General features: G+C 35.8%; 1 protein-coding gene across 1 annotated transcript in view; it reads left to right on the top strand.

The window, feature by feature from the left end:
* The window catches only part of CFAP47 (cilia and flagella associated protein 47), a 281902-nt gene that overhangs the window by 204724 nt on the left and 62933 nt on the right, over positions 1 to 14245 (top strand). The window contains 4 exon segments of the mRNA XM_079910450.1: positions 2553 to 2675; positions 3948 to 4079; positions 8089 to 8166; positions 11392 to 11536. Coding sequence (XP_079766576.1) covers positions 2553 to 2675; positions 3948 to 4079; positions 8089 to 8166; positions 11392 to 11536 — 478 coding nt within the window.

Here is a 14245-nt window from a genome sequence, read left to right as displayed (position 1 = left end):
GGCTGCAATATGTAATTTTAACTTTCTTTCTGTGGTAGAACCCAGAAGACCTTAACTTCATGGCTCTTAATTACCAAGGATATGCTTTACATGTGTACCAAATTCCCTTCCCAACATTCTTAGTAATTTAACACAACCCAATGCTGTTTTACTAAATCCCATCTCTGTCTCCAGGCCATGATCATGTTCTTACATATTTTAGCTATAAAGAAGCTTATAGCCTTAAGATATAAGAGATCCATCCACTTTTATGATGGCAAGTGGCAGTCAGAAATCAATAGGGTCTTTCCTTTGCCCCAGGCTTGAAATAAGCTGCTGCTTTCACTATGTTTAAATCACTTATTAATTCTTTTTACAACTTTGTATTGAAGTATAGTATACTACAGAAAGGTGCACATATTATAAAGTATGTATCACTCAATTATTTTTTATAAACTAGTAACACCCTTGTAACTCACACCCAGATCAACCTGATCAAGAAACAGAACATGACTAGCATCACAAAAGAACCCCCCTAGTCCACACTTCAGTCACTATGTGTCCCTCCCAGGATCATCACAATCGTTACTTCTAAGAGCATAGATTAATTTTGGCTTTAAACTGTATATAAATGTCATCACACCATATGTTCTCTTCTATGCCTGTCTTCTTTTGTTCATAATTAGGTTTGTGGGATGCATCTATGCTGATACATGTGGTGACAGATTATTCATTCTCACTCCTGAATAGCATTCCATTTGGTTAGACTATACAATCAGTTTTCCATCACACAGCTGATGAGGGTTTGGATTGTTTCAGATTTTTGGCTAATGTAATAGTGCTTCTATTAACATTCTCTGTCTTTTGGTGAACATATGTATACAGTTCTTTAACTGTTATTTACATAACTGTGTTTGACAAGTTTACTAATATAAATTTGCTCATATACTCACCCCATGTGTATTTTTTCTAACAAATAAAAGATGAGCAATTTAGTAATGTAGACTTAGCATTAATAATAAGTATCATTTTTTTTAAAAAGAATTATTGGAGTATAGTTGATTTACAATGTTGTATTAGTTTTAGGTGTACAGCAAAGTGAATCAGTTATATGTATACATGTATCCAGTCTTTTTTTTTTAAGATTCTTTTTCCATATAGGCCATTACAGAGTATTGAGTAGAGTTCCCTGCACTACGCAGCAGGTTCTTATTAGTTATCTGTTTTATATATAGTAGTGTGTATATGTCAGTCCCAGTCTCCCAATTTATCCCTCCCCCCCTTATCCCCTGATAACCATAAGGTATCATTTATTAATTATTGTGTCTCAGGTACGATGCAAAATGACGTTCTTGTATTATCTCATTTAATCCTTACAGCAACTCTATAAGGAATGTATTAATAACTCAATTGATGGGTGAGAAAATGGAGCATTAGAATGGTTAATTATCTAGTACAAGTTCACACGTGCAGTAAATGCCCTATTGGAATTTATATCCAAAGTGATCTGCCTCCACAGCCTTTGCCATTACCCTCTCATAAAATTTGATTTCCACTTTCCCTACACTAGGGTTGGTTAAGAATTAAACTCTGAGATGTCAGTGTACTGAACTAGATTATTTTTGGCCAATTTTTCAAGCCCTTGAGTTTAAGTGAACTTACTTAAGAGTAAGTGAAGTGTTACTCTTAAGAAAGGAAAGAAGGGGGAATGTGAAACAATTAAATAAAATGTTCATTTAAGTTTTTTCATTAATTATGAAGGACTTACTTGACCATTTCATCTTTTGTTAGCTTTGTTTGAAAGTTTATTTTTCCAGTTATCCGAATCATGTTCTTCAACTAATTATACGAATGTATTAAAATCTCCTAAGACAATAAGAAATAATATGTATTATTTATAGTAGGGTCTATTGTAAAGAGCACTGAATGAGGAATTAGAAATCTTGGGTTCTAGTTCACCTTGGTTACTATTTGCTTTCCTGTAAAATGGGAGAGGTGGATAATATCAACGTTTCCAAAAAGTGTTTTATGTTGCTGTAGTTCTATGAAGTGGTTTGTGTAGGACAGGGCGAGGGAGTCCTGTGCCTAAGTAATTCTGTGAATCACAGTGTACTACCTCCCCATTCTCAGATAAGCAAAGTGTACATTATCAGCATATTAAGCCCTATGAGAAGACTTCTAGTAGAAACATGCCTGGATAATCTCTCTTGGCATGTTATTTCCCATACTTACATGACCCTTGAACTTTTTCCTTTTGTGTAGCACATGGTAACACCTTGTATGTAGTGGGGCAGATGGTCTCTAGTATCCCCTTCAGTGACTAATCTACATCATTCTCAGTCATGGATTTACTTCGTCCTTAGAGTTATCTTACTCTCTCTGCCTTCCTCAGTTTAGGAGTACATTGTAAATATTCCACTCTTTTCCTTTCTCTTAAGAACACCATAAAATCTGATAACGCTTCGTATTTTAGAAATTTCTATGAAGCTGAAAAAGTTTGAGTTATCTTGTGGGGGATTAAAAAAATGTTTACTGTTATTTCAATTTCATGTTCCCTTTCTTCCTCTTATTAGCTTGGTCACACCAAGGTCGTTCTTTTAGAGCCAAGGATACTCTTCAGTGATAGCCCTCAAGGTTTAACAACTTGGAGAAAAGCCATTCTTCACAATGTAGGACCAAACCATGCTTATTTCAAGGTAATGTAGAATCTGGAAATCTTACTTGGATCAGATCACATTATAATTTGAACTATTTATTGCCATGAGTTCTATGCCATGAATACTTTAGTCTTTATAGATTGACTAATGCTAATATTTAGGTATTTCATATCAGATTTATCTGAATACATTTCATCTACTTTATCCTTTTAGTTTCCCATAAAATTTGTCTCTATCTCTCCCTTCCTTCCTTAATCTCTCCCTTCCTTCTCCTCTTACCCCTCTTTTGCTTTCTTTCTGTTATTTTGTTTTATTGGGAAAAAAAGATGATTTCAAAAAAACTAACATTTAAAAAAATATGCAGTGTTTATGTTACATTCAGTATTTAATTACATGCTTTTCCTTTTTTTCCTCGTTTTCACTCTGTCATCAAGACTGTTATGGTAGCAACTGGGACCTAGATCAAGACCATTCTAAAGATATTCTATTTATAGTTGTTACTCCTGATTTAAATTGTGGGGCGGGTGGTGTTTAAATTGGTAATAGATGTTTTTTTTTTTAACTGAGAAACATTAACATCTCCTAATAGTGACAGTAGAGGTTAGCATTTGAGATCTTTCTTTCAAGCTTGTATTTACATGTCTTCTGCCCAGACAAGCAAAGGAGGGTACCCTTTTCTACTCTGTTGCTTCAGAATTAGTTCTGAAGTCTGTTTGTTCCCTCATCCCCTAAAATATGTTAACCAATTTCCCTTCAAATTATTCTGACTTAAGGCATGATAGATAAGCCTAAATTGGCCTCTGACAAACCACACCTTAACTCTTGTGGTAAGTTACTTTTTTGAAGGTCAAAATGATATCTTAGACATTAGGCTATAAAGGAAATAATAAAGAAGAGTAGGTTACTTTATCATCTTGCCTCCCCACTAACTTTGCTTTCAGTTTTTTAGGATCAGGGAAAAGACAGGCTATCAAAATAGTATCTAGAATTTTGGCATCTCTCCAACAGATACATCTCATCCTTTCCTTGTAAGTTTTGCAAAGGCTTGAAAACACTTCAGATAATAACCTTCATCGTCCTGTTTGAATTGGAAGATGCCATTGCTAAAAGTTCTGTTTGCTGGGTTAGGGGTGCAAATCCTTGTTGAAGTTCAAATTGTTTCTCTGGTGTTTGAAAATCTATTTCAAAACCATCTCATGCTGTGTGCCTGTAGGTCCTCTCTCTATGTACTGGTCTAGAAGTTTTCCTATGAAAGCTTTGGAACAATAACTTTAAAGGATAAGTGACATTTCTGCAAATTTTTGATTATAGGTTTGTGACCAGAGTCTTTTGTCTGTGATTGATGTTGTTCCATCACAAGGAATCATTCCATTGGGGGCGCTAACTGTTCTCAATACCTCCTGTACTCCTACTGTAGCAGGAAAATTTGATACAGGAGCAAAGGTATGTTTATGCATATGTGTGTTTGCTCCTTATATATGTGTCTGTGGATTTGTTTGGTTATGATATTTATAATAGTAGGTATAATTCTATAAAATGTTATATACATGTTTATTCTTAGAAAGCTTATTTTAATGATTTCTTCTAATGGGGATGGGTTTTAATATTATGACACTAAAGAGTAATTTAAAAAATTTCTGTTATTTTTCTATTCTAAATTTCTAATTGAGTTAGCTCTACAGAGGTGCAGTTTTTAGAAATCTAAAAAATAAACAACCTTACTTATACATCGGTTGTAAAAATGGTTAGCAGAACTTGGCAAGAGGATTTGTAGAAAATATTTTTGGTGAAAGTTGCTAATGGAAGTTTCTACTATGTTGAAATGGATACATTTCATTGATATGAGGCATTTTTCACATGAACTTGGAATATTTGGCATCTCTAACTTGTGACAAGCCCTCACTAGTCACAGAGCAAAGGATTGTTTTTTCCATGGTGTTAATTAGATACCTAAGGAAAAAATAATCAGTTTTGGAATGCTAATTTTAAATAGCTTTAATGACTATAGGAATCATAGGAAAATTGTATATGACGTTAATATCTGTATTTTATAGCACACATAAAATGTTTTACTATTTTATGTTCTGGGAATTATGTAAATGAAAAGGTATTACCTTGATTTTAGGGACTTCTCTAAGTGTTCATTAAACAGAATAAATAAAACATGTAAGACCAGTCTGTAGTAAATTTTACTTATTATAAACTCATGGAATGGAATGCTCTTAATCTTCAATTTGATGATAAACTCTGTGCATTTACTCACATTAAAAAAGTAATATGTGCACTATCATCAGATCAAAATGAACGGCTTAAGAGATATCCTCCATTTTATCCTTCAATTTCCCATAATCATTAGTTCTTAAATAATATTTAGCTTAATATAATAAACACCAATTTACCTGGCCCCCAAATAAACAACCTAATAATTATATCTTACTTTTATAAAGAAGTATAGGGGGCTTCCCTGGTGGCGCATTGGTTACGAATCCGCCTGTCAATGCAGGGGACATGGGTTCGAGCCCTGGTCTGGGAAGATCCCACAAGCCACGGAGCAACTAAGCCCGTGCGCCACAACTACAGAGCCTGCGCTCTAGATCCCACGCGCCACAACTACTGAAGCCCGAGAGCCTAGAGCCCCTGCCCCACAACAGGAGAGGCCACCGCGATGAGAAGCCCGTGCACCACAAGGAAGAGTAGCCCCCACTCGCCACAGCTAGAGAAGGCCCGTGCACAGCAACGAAGACCCAGCACAGCCAAAAATAATTAAATAAAACAAATAAATTACAAAAACAAAAGTATATATTGAAAGATGTTTATAAAGTGTATATTGTGGTATACGGTCTGATATTTAGGCAGAATTTTTGTATATTATTTTGGAAAAAATAAAAAACATAGCCACTAAAATATAGGTTTTACTGAGATTAGTTTCCACTGTATTTTAGAGAACCATTCTGTTTTTACAAAGCTTACCTTTTTAACAGTATATTATAATGAGATTCCTTTATTCATCCATTCCATGCGTACTTACTGGGCACATATTATGTGTTAGGCTCTGTTGCGTTGCTAGGAATGCAAAATTGAACAAGATAACTAGGGTCCTTGGTCTCTAAGAATGTACAATATTATGGGGGATGCAAACAACTCAAAATTAAAAGATAGTGTAATAAGTACTATGATGGAGAAATACAGTAGGCTGGGGGCGTACACGGGAGAGGTTTGCAACCCATGCTTAAATGGTCAGGGGCAGTTTCCTAGGGGAAGATAAATCTGAAAGACACCAGAGTTAAGAATCAGCCAGAGGAAAGGGGTAGTAGTGGGGTGAGGGAGGAGAGGAGGAAAGAGTATTCAAGGAAGACAAAATTGAATGTGTTCAGGCATATGGGAGGAGAGGGAGAGCTACAAGGCAGATATGAAAAACTTAGTTTAACATGACTTGGTTATAGATTGAATGGATGATAGTGGGGAAAGATGTATTTAGAGGCCTGTATAAATTTTAGTCATACAGGTCCTTAGCAACAACTTAGGAAGTCAAAATTTCATCTTAAGAGCTTGGAGTTTTTAAGCATGGAGAGTTTCACACTCAGATTTGCATTTTTCAGACATCACTTTGGTTATAGAGCAGTGTTAAACTGCGACCAGTGCAGAGTTATTAGTCTGCTGATGATGTCCAGGCAGGAGAAGATTGTGTTCTCGGGAGGTAGGAGTCTAGACAAATTCTAGTCAAATTTAGGAGATGAATATTTAGGGTTTGATGATTGAAAGGGGTCACATATAAATAAAACAGGTAAGTCAAGTGTGAGACAGGTGGTAACAACATTTGAAGAAATATTAGAGGATGAGTAGCATATTTTAGAGGGAAATCATGAGTTTGAGGCACCTTTTGCATCCCTATGTAGAGATGTCTAGTAAAGAGGCCATTGCTTATACATGTTGGTCTGAAGGCTAAGGATTAATCTTAGAGATGATAGAGGTTATTTCTGTTACCCCTGTGAAAATCAAGATGAGTATAAGTGGATCGAATATATTGATGAGAAGTTGGAATGATAAACTTTGTTGAATAACGGAGAAAATGGAGACAGGTTAATTGGGGCTGATCAGGGAAACATCACACATGTGACATCGTGGAACTCTATTCTCTGAAAATGGGTGAGAAAGCAGGGATGAGAGAGGGTTGTGAGAAAGAGAGGGACAGATGAATGTATGGTTTCTGAGGCCATGGATTTGTGACGGGTGATATTGTCCAGGGTACAGATTAAGTCTCAGGAGATGAAAAGGTCAAGTGGGCAATTGGTGAGGGTAGTAAATGGGTTATGGCAGCCTGGAATCTTCAGTTACCCACGAAAGGAGAAGTGAGTAAAAGGCAGCCATGGGGGTGTTGAGACTTACATATGGCGTTCTTCAGTGAAGCAATATATTGATTTGTAATTACCTCTGAAGCATTAAGTTATGCTTCTTATGATTTTAGTCAAGTATTTTAGGTACTATGTATTCTGTAAATAAAATATAGAAATCATATAGTAGTATGAATTAAGCAGTTCGGTTAATAAGATTGTCTAGATGACACTCACTTTCCTTAATAATTCTGAAAAAATGGTATTTTGTGGTTTCTTTACCTATAAACAATGCCACTGATTCTATCAAAAGAGTGAAATACACTCATATCTCTTTTTTTAATATACATTTAGATTTAAATCTCGAAGTTGACTGCTAACCTGTTCTTGTACAGGTAGGACTTTCAGGGAATGATATTTTTGTGCTTCTGAGATTTTGATTAGACAATTATATGTTCATGTAATCTATAGTTCTTATTTTGTAGGAGTTACATGACTAAATTCTTATTTCACTGTCTTAAATTTCTTGGAAGAAATTGAGTGCTCAGGCAGTTCTTGGTTCAAGTTTAGCCACTGCTGCTTTCAAGTTTTGTGACCTTAAGCCCCAGTTTTCCTCACTTGGAAATTAGGGTATTAACAGAATACTGAAGATTAAAAAGGAGATAATGTATTTAGCAGTATACTTGGGCCATATACTCAGCAATTTTTAGCTGCTCTCATTAGAATTATGGTTGTTTTGGATATTAGTATCTTTCTGTGTTTGCACTCAGTTTCTTGCTTGTTTTAATTTTGAATATTCCTTTGGAATTAGGTAAATACAAAAGGCTCACACAGAGTTTGAAGCAATAATGTCAAGGCAAATGGGTAGAACTCTTCAGTCAAATTCACGAGGTCCCATTTGTGATGGAAGTTTTTAAGAGTTGAAAATTCACTCCTTTAGGAATATCAATTCTACATCACAAGAAATGGGATGATAACTCCCAGAATAAATCTTGTGACATTTATAATAAGTTATGATTATTTAAATTATAAAATGTTATATAAATGCCAGGTAATACTTCAGCAGTATATGAGTCTATTTTAGTGTGGTTTCTACAGAGTTTTATGTTTTTCCTAAATAGATTGCTATTCACCGTGCAAAAGACGTAGATCTTAGGACTGGTGGATCTATTGAGATTGCTGATGTTGAAATCAATCCTGTGAGTATGTTACCTATTTGTATAATCAATTTATGAGTGTGGTGATTTTTATTTATGTGTCCCTAGTCAGCCCATTTAGGTTAAAAATTTTTTATTATGTAGTAATTTGTCACATAGAAATTAATATATGTAATATAAATATAAGTGATGAAGCAAAGTATTAAGCCAATTAATGAAAGTTTAAGAATTCACCACTGAACTTAAGTAGCAGAACAGTACCAGTACCGTTAAATTATCTGAAGGCTTCATCATGATCCTACCCCTCTTAAGAGATAACTACTTTCCTGAATTTTGTCATTGTTCTCCCTTTACTTTTTCTAATTAGGTTACCACATATGTATGAATTCCTTATGGTTCATTATTTAGTTTGTTCATTTCTGAGCTTTATAACAAAGATATATTATCTTTGGTGGGTTACTTTTAATTGAATATCATGTTTTTAAACTTCATCTAGGTTATGTGTAGCTGTATGTTATTCATTTTCCCTGCTGCTTAATAGTCCATTATGTAGACATACTGTAATTTGTAGACTCATTCCATTGTCCATCCAATTAGTGTCTGTTTTTTTGGTATTACAAATACTATAGCTATGAACATTTATGTACATATCTTCTAAGGTACTTATGAAATAGTTTCTTTAGGAATGGAGTTGCTGAGATGCAGATAATGTACATATTTGACTTCACAAGATAATTTCCATATTTTCTTCTCATGTTTCCATTGATCCACATTCTGTTGCTCCATAAGTTGTATTATAAGACACAATGTTTGCCAATCTTTTGAGTGTAAAATACCCCACTATGGTATTGATTTACATTTTCTGAACTATAATCAAATTTATTTTTTGAATTATTGTTCTGTACCCTAATGAAATTTTGTTCTACAGTTGATAGAGTGCACATACATGCTATTTTTTTTTTTTTTTTTTCTGTCCAAGCTTTCAGAGTTAGATCTGGTCTTACCTACCTAAAGAAACTTTCCCTGATCCTTCAAAGCAAGCCCATATTCCCCTCTCTTGTGACATTTACTAGATGTCACAAACATCTTAAACTCTGGGAACATCTCCATTGTAGCAATTGTCATATTATTTTCAGGTTATCTGCCCTTTTGTTTTTCTATCCCCAGTACCTAGTACCATTCTGGTGCTGAACTAAATTGAGTAGAAATTGATGAGGCTGCTGGTTGCCTCAGGTAGGGCCTTACCACTAGTCTGCACTTTAACGGCATCACCACAATTCTAGGCTTTAAGTTACAATTTTCTAACCTTTCTTTTATTCAGTGTTGAAGGCATGGTAAGTCCAGATAGACTGATGGATACTAAGCTAGCTTGTCCAAGACAGTGGTGATTCCTGTAGTATCCAGAGTGCTTTTTTTCAGTTGATATGGTGTCCCTCCTTGAACAATGTTAGACAAAGATGGAGACTTTAAATACTGCATTTCCTAGTCCTAAAGATATTTGTGGCAGGCTTTGCATGTTATGGCATAACTGAGTAATTTATAGGACTTTAATATATATTTATCAATATTTCTTAATTATGTTGGATTTTTAAACATTGATGCCCAGTTACCTTTTAAAAACAATATTCTAGTATTACCAGATATTGTTAGCAATATATCTAATAACTGTGTGGCATTGACTGTGTGTCTTAATAACAATTAGGAAATTTTATCCAAATTAACCTATGGGAAAGACCAGAAATGGGATAAGAGGAGTGATTTTTTGCATACGAAGCATCAAACTTTCACTACCTGTTTTGGATTTCACAAATTTCACCTGTAGAACTGGGTTGATATTTTAAGTGAAGCAAATAGTGGACAGTTGACCTTAATGCCATGTTTTTCTCAGCATTAGGATACTGTTGCCTCTTTCTCTTTTAATGGTGTATGTGATTCTTTTACTAAGGAACTGTAGAGTATATATAGTTACTCTACCAGAAGAGGAATCCTGCAGAGTTTTGTGGGGTACACATGCCTGGCATATAAGCTAAAGTTAAGATACATTCAGTAAACATTCCTTATGTATTTAAGCTAGATGTCAGATAGGTGCTAGAGATGTAAAAATGAATGAGACTTAAGGTCCACTAGAAGAGACATAAAAAGACAAATAAACGGACATTATGATGTCATAATGTGAATAAACATAAGCAACAGAAGTAGTCCCGATCATATTGTAATTAATTGTGGCTTATCCAACTGGTATTTGAAGGATGCTTAGTATTTTATCAGGCAATTACAAGTTAGAGAAGGGCCTTCTGACAGAAGAGACACCTTGATAAAGACACAGAAGGGAGAAGCGCCAGGTACTGGTTGGAAATGACAAGTCATACAGCTTGCTGAAATATGAAGTCATAGGGGTGAGAGTGGAGCTAGGTAAGGCTGGAACATGAGGCAGGGGAAGGTCATGGTGAACTTTATGAGCCCTGCTAACAAACTTGACATTGTCCTGTAGATCTCCTGTAGAGGAGAATCATCAAATTTTAAGACAGGAAATGATGTGGTCAGATTTTTAATTAGTTTAATTGTGACTTAGATGTGGAGGGGAGAATTGGAGAAAGTCAAATCTAGCAATGAAATGAAAAGTGATGAGTTACTGGGCTTCCCTGGTGGTGCAGTGGTTGAGAGGCCACCTGCCGGTGCAGGGGACGCGGGTTTGTACCCCGGTCCGGGAAGATCCCACATGCCGCAGAGCGGCTGGGCCCGTGAGCCATGGCCGCTGAGCCTGCGTGTCTGGAGCCTGTGCTCCACAACGGGAGAGGCCACAACAGTGAGAGGCCTGCGTACAGGAGAAAAAAAAAAAAAAAAAAAGTGATGAGTTACTAACTTTATACAATTACAATAAAGTTAAGAGGTGAAGAAGTCAGAATTAATGGGATTTGGTAACTGATTACATGTAAGAGGGAGGGGGAAGAAGGAAAATTTAACTGATTTGTATAGAATACTGCTATAATAATGTCCTTGATAAACATGAGTGTATTTTTTTATTGAGGTATAATTGACATATAACATGTTTCAGGTGTACAATATAATGATTCAATATTTGTATATATTGTGAAATGGTCACCATGGTAAGTCTAATTATCATTGGTCACCAAACATACTTACCAATTTTTTTCTCATAATGAGGACTTTTAAGATCTACTGTTTAGCAATGTAATTTTTCGTTTACATTATTTTCATAAATTGTTACTCTACCTTCTAATTATGATTTCTTTTTTTATGTTTTAGGATATATTTAACTTCAGTGGCACCTATGTTGGCGTTACCCAGATTATTCCATTTTTAGTAAAAAGCAAAGGTATAACACGTGCCAGAGCAGAGTTTAATCTGCAAGACTTTGAAGGTTTTTCTATGGATTTTAAAGACAAATCAGGTATATATTTTATACCATTATGATATTATTGTAAAAGTAAAGCAGTTTTAAGTTTGCTCTAAGGAATAATGTTAAGCAAATACTGTAAGTCAAGGGCAATTATTCTTAAGTATTTTTGACTTATGACTCAATGCATATTTTTCTTTTTTTTTTTTTTTTAAAGTGCACTTCCTTTCACATCAAGCATATAAGCGACTAAGAACTCATGGAAACAGCTGCCCGCTTCCCTTTCTGCACGGCTACTAGGGGCCTAACCTGAAGGCAAGTTTTCACGTTGAGATTCCCTTTACCTCTATAGCTTGTCAGGCGGACCACAACCGCGGCCGCGGAAGCACCTGGTTTAGACAGAATAGACTCATAATTTTCCCCGAAGCATTCTTACAGGGTTGACAGGCCTGTCAAGAGCAGGGAATGTCAGGTAGCTTCAAGGCAGCATGAATGCAGCCTTCAAAATGGGAAAGCAAGGCTAGTTCCAGCAGGCCCCTGTTTCCATGGGCACACTCAGCATACACCCCTGTGGTTTCTTTTTTTTTTTTTTTTTGTTTAAACATCTTTATTGGAGTATAATTCCTTTACAATGGTATGTTACTTTCAGCTTCACAACAAAATGAATCAGTTATATATATACATATGTTCCCATATCTCTTCCCACTTGCGTCTTCCTCCCTCCCACCCTCCCTATCCCACCCCTCCAGGCGGTCACAAAGCACCGAGCTGATCTACCTGTGCTATGCGGCTGCTTCCCACTAGCTATCTACCTTACGTTTGGTAGTGTATATATGTCCATGCCTCTTTATCGCTTTGTCACCGTTTACCCTTCCCCCTCCCCATAGCCTCAGGTCCATTCTCTAGTAAGTCTGTGTCTCTATTCCTGTTTCACCCCTAGGTTTTTCATGACATTTTTTTTTCTTAAATTCCATATATATGTGTTAGCATACGGTATTTGTCTCTCTCTTTCTGACTTACTTCACTCTGTATGACAGACTCTAGGTCTATCCACCTCATTACAAATAGCTCAATTTCGTCTCTTTTTATGGCTGAGTAATATTCCATTGTATATATGTGCCACATCTTCTTTATCTATTCATCCGATGATGGACACTTAGCTTGTTTCCATCTCTGGGCTATTGTAAATAGAGCTGCAATGAACATTTTGGTACATGACTCTTTTTGAATTATGGTTTTCTCAGGGTATATGACCAGTAGTGGGATTGCTGGGTCATATGGTAGTTCTATTTGTAGCTTTTTAAGGAACCTCCATACTGTTCTCCACAGTGGCTGTATCAATTTACATTCCCACCAACAGTGTAACAGGGTTCCCTTTTCTCCACATCCTCTCCAGCATTTATTGTTTCTAGATTTTTTGATGATGGCCATTCTGACTGGTGTGAGATGATATCTCATTGTAGTTTTGATTTGCATTTCTCTAATGATTAATGATGTTGAGCATTCTTTCATGTGTTTGTTGGCAGTCTGTATATCTTCTTTGGAGAAATGTCTATTTAGGTCTTCTGCCCATTTTTGGATTGGGTTGTTTGTTTTTTTGTTATTGAGCTGCATGAGCTGCTTATAAATTTTGGAGATTAATCCTTTGTCAGTTGCTTCATTTGCAAATATTTTCTCCCATTCTGAGGGTTGTCTTTTGGTCTTGTTTATGGTTTCCTTTGCTGCGCAAAAGCTTTTAAGTTTCATTAGGTCCCATTTGTTTACTTTTGTTTTTATTTCCATTTCTCTAGGAGGTGGGTCAAAAAGGACCTTGCTGTGATGTATGTCATAGAGTGTGCTGCCTATGTTTTCCTCTAAGAGTTTGATAGTTTCTGGCCTTACATTTAGGTCTTTAATCCATTTTGAGCTTATTTTTGTGTATGGTGTTAGGGAGTGATCTAATCTCATACTTTTACATGTAGCTGTCCAGTTTTCCCAGCACCACTTATTGATGAGGCTGTCCTTCTCCACTGTACATTTCTGCCTCCTTTGTCAAAGATAAGGTGACCATATGTGCGTGGGTTTATCTCTGGGCTTTCTATCCTGTTCCATTGATCTATCTTTCTGTTTTTGTGCCAGTACCATACTGTCTTGATTACTGTAGCTTTGTAGTAGAGTCTGAAGTCAGGAAGCCTGATTCCTCCAGCTCCATTTTTCGTTCTCAAGATTGCTTTGGCTATTCGGGGTCTTTTGCGTTTCCATGCAAATTGTGAAATTTTTTCTTCTAGTTCTGTGAAAAATGCCAGTGGTACTTTCATAGGGATTGCATTGAATCTGTAGATTGCTTTGGGTAGTAGAGTCATTTTCACAATGTTGATTCTTCCAATCCAAGAACATGGTATATCTCTCCATCTATTTGTATCATCTTTAATTTCTTTCATCAGTGTCTTATAATTTTCTGCATACAGGTCTTTTGTCTCCTTAGGTAGGTTTATTCCTAGGTATTTTATTCTTTTTGTTGCAATGGTAAATGGGAGTGTTTTCTTGATTTCACTTTCAGATTTTTCATCCTTAGTGTATAGGAATGCCAGAGATTTCTGTGCATTAATTTTGTATCCTGCTACTTTACCAAATTCATTGATTATCTCTAGTAGTTTTCTGGTAGCATCTTTAGGATTCTCTATGTATAGTATCATGTCATCTGCAAACAGTGACAGCTTTACTTCTTCTTTTCCGATTTGGATTCCTTTTATTTCCTTTTCTTCTCTGATTGCTGTGGCTAAA

The sequence above is a fragment of the Stenella coeruleoalba genome, assembly GCF_951394435.1.
Source record: "Stenella coeruleoalba genome assembly, chromosome: X".
In the NCBI taxonomy this organism is placed as follows: Eukaryota; Metazoa; Chordata; class Mammalia; order Artiodactyla; family Delphinidae; genus Stenella; species Stenella coeruleoalba.
The sequence above is the reverse complement of the archived record's forward strand: the minus strand, read 5'-3'. Positions and strand labels throughout refer to the sequence as shown.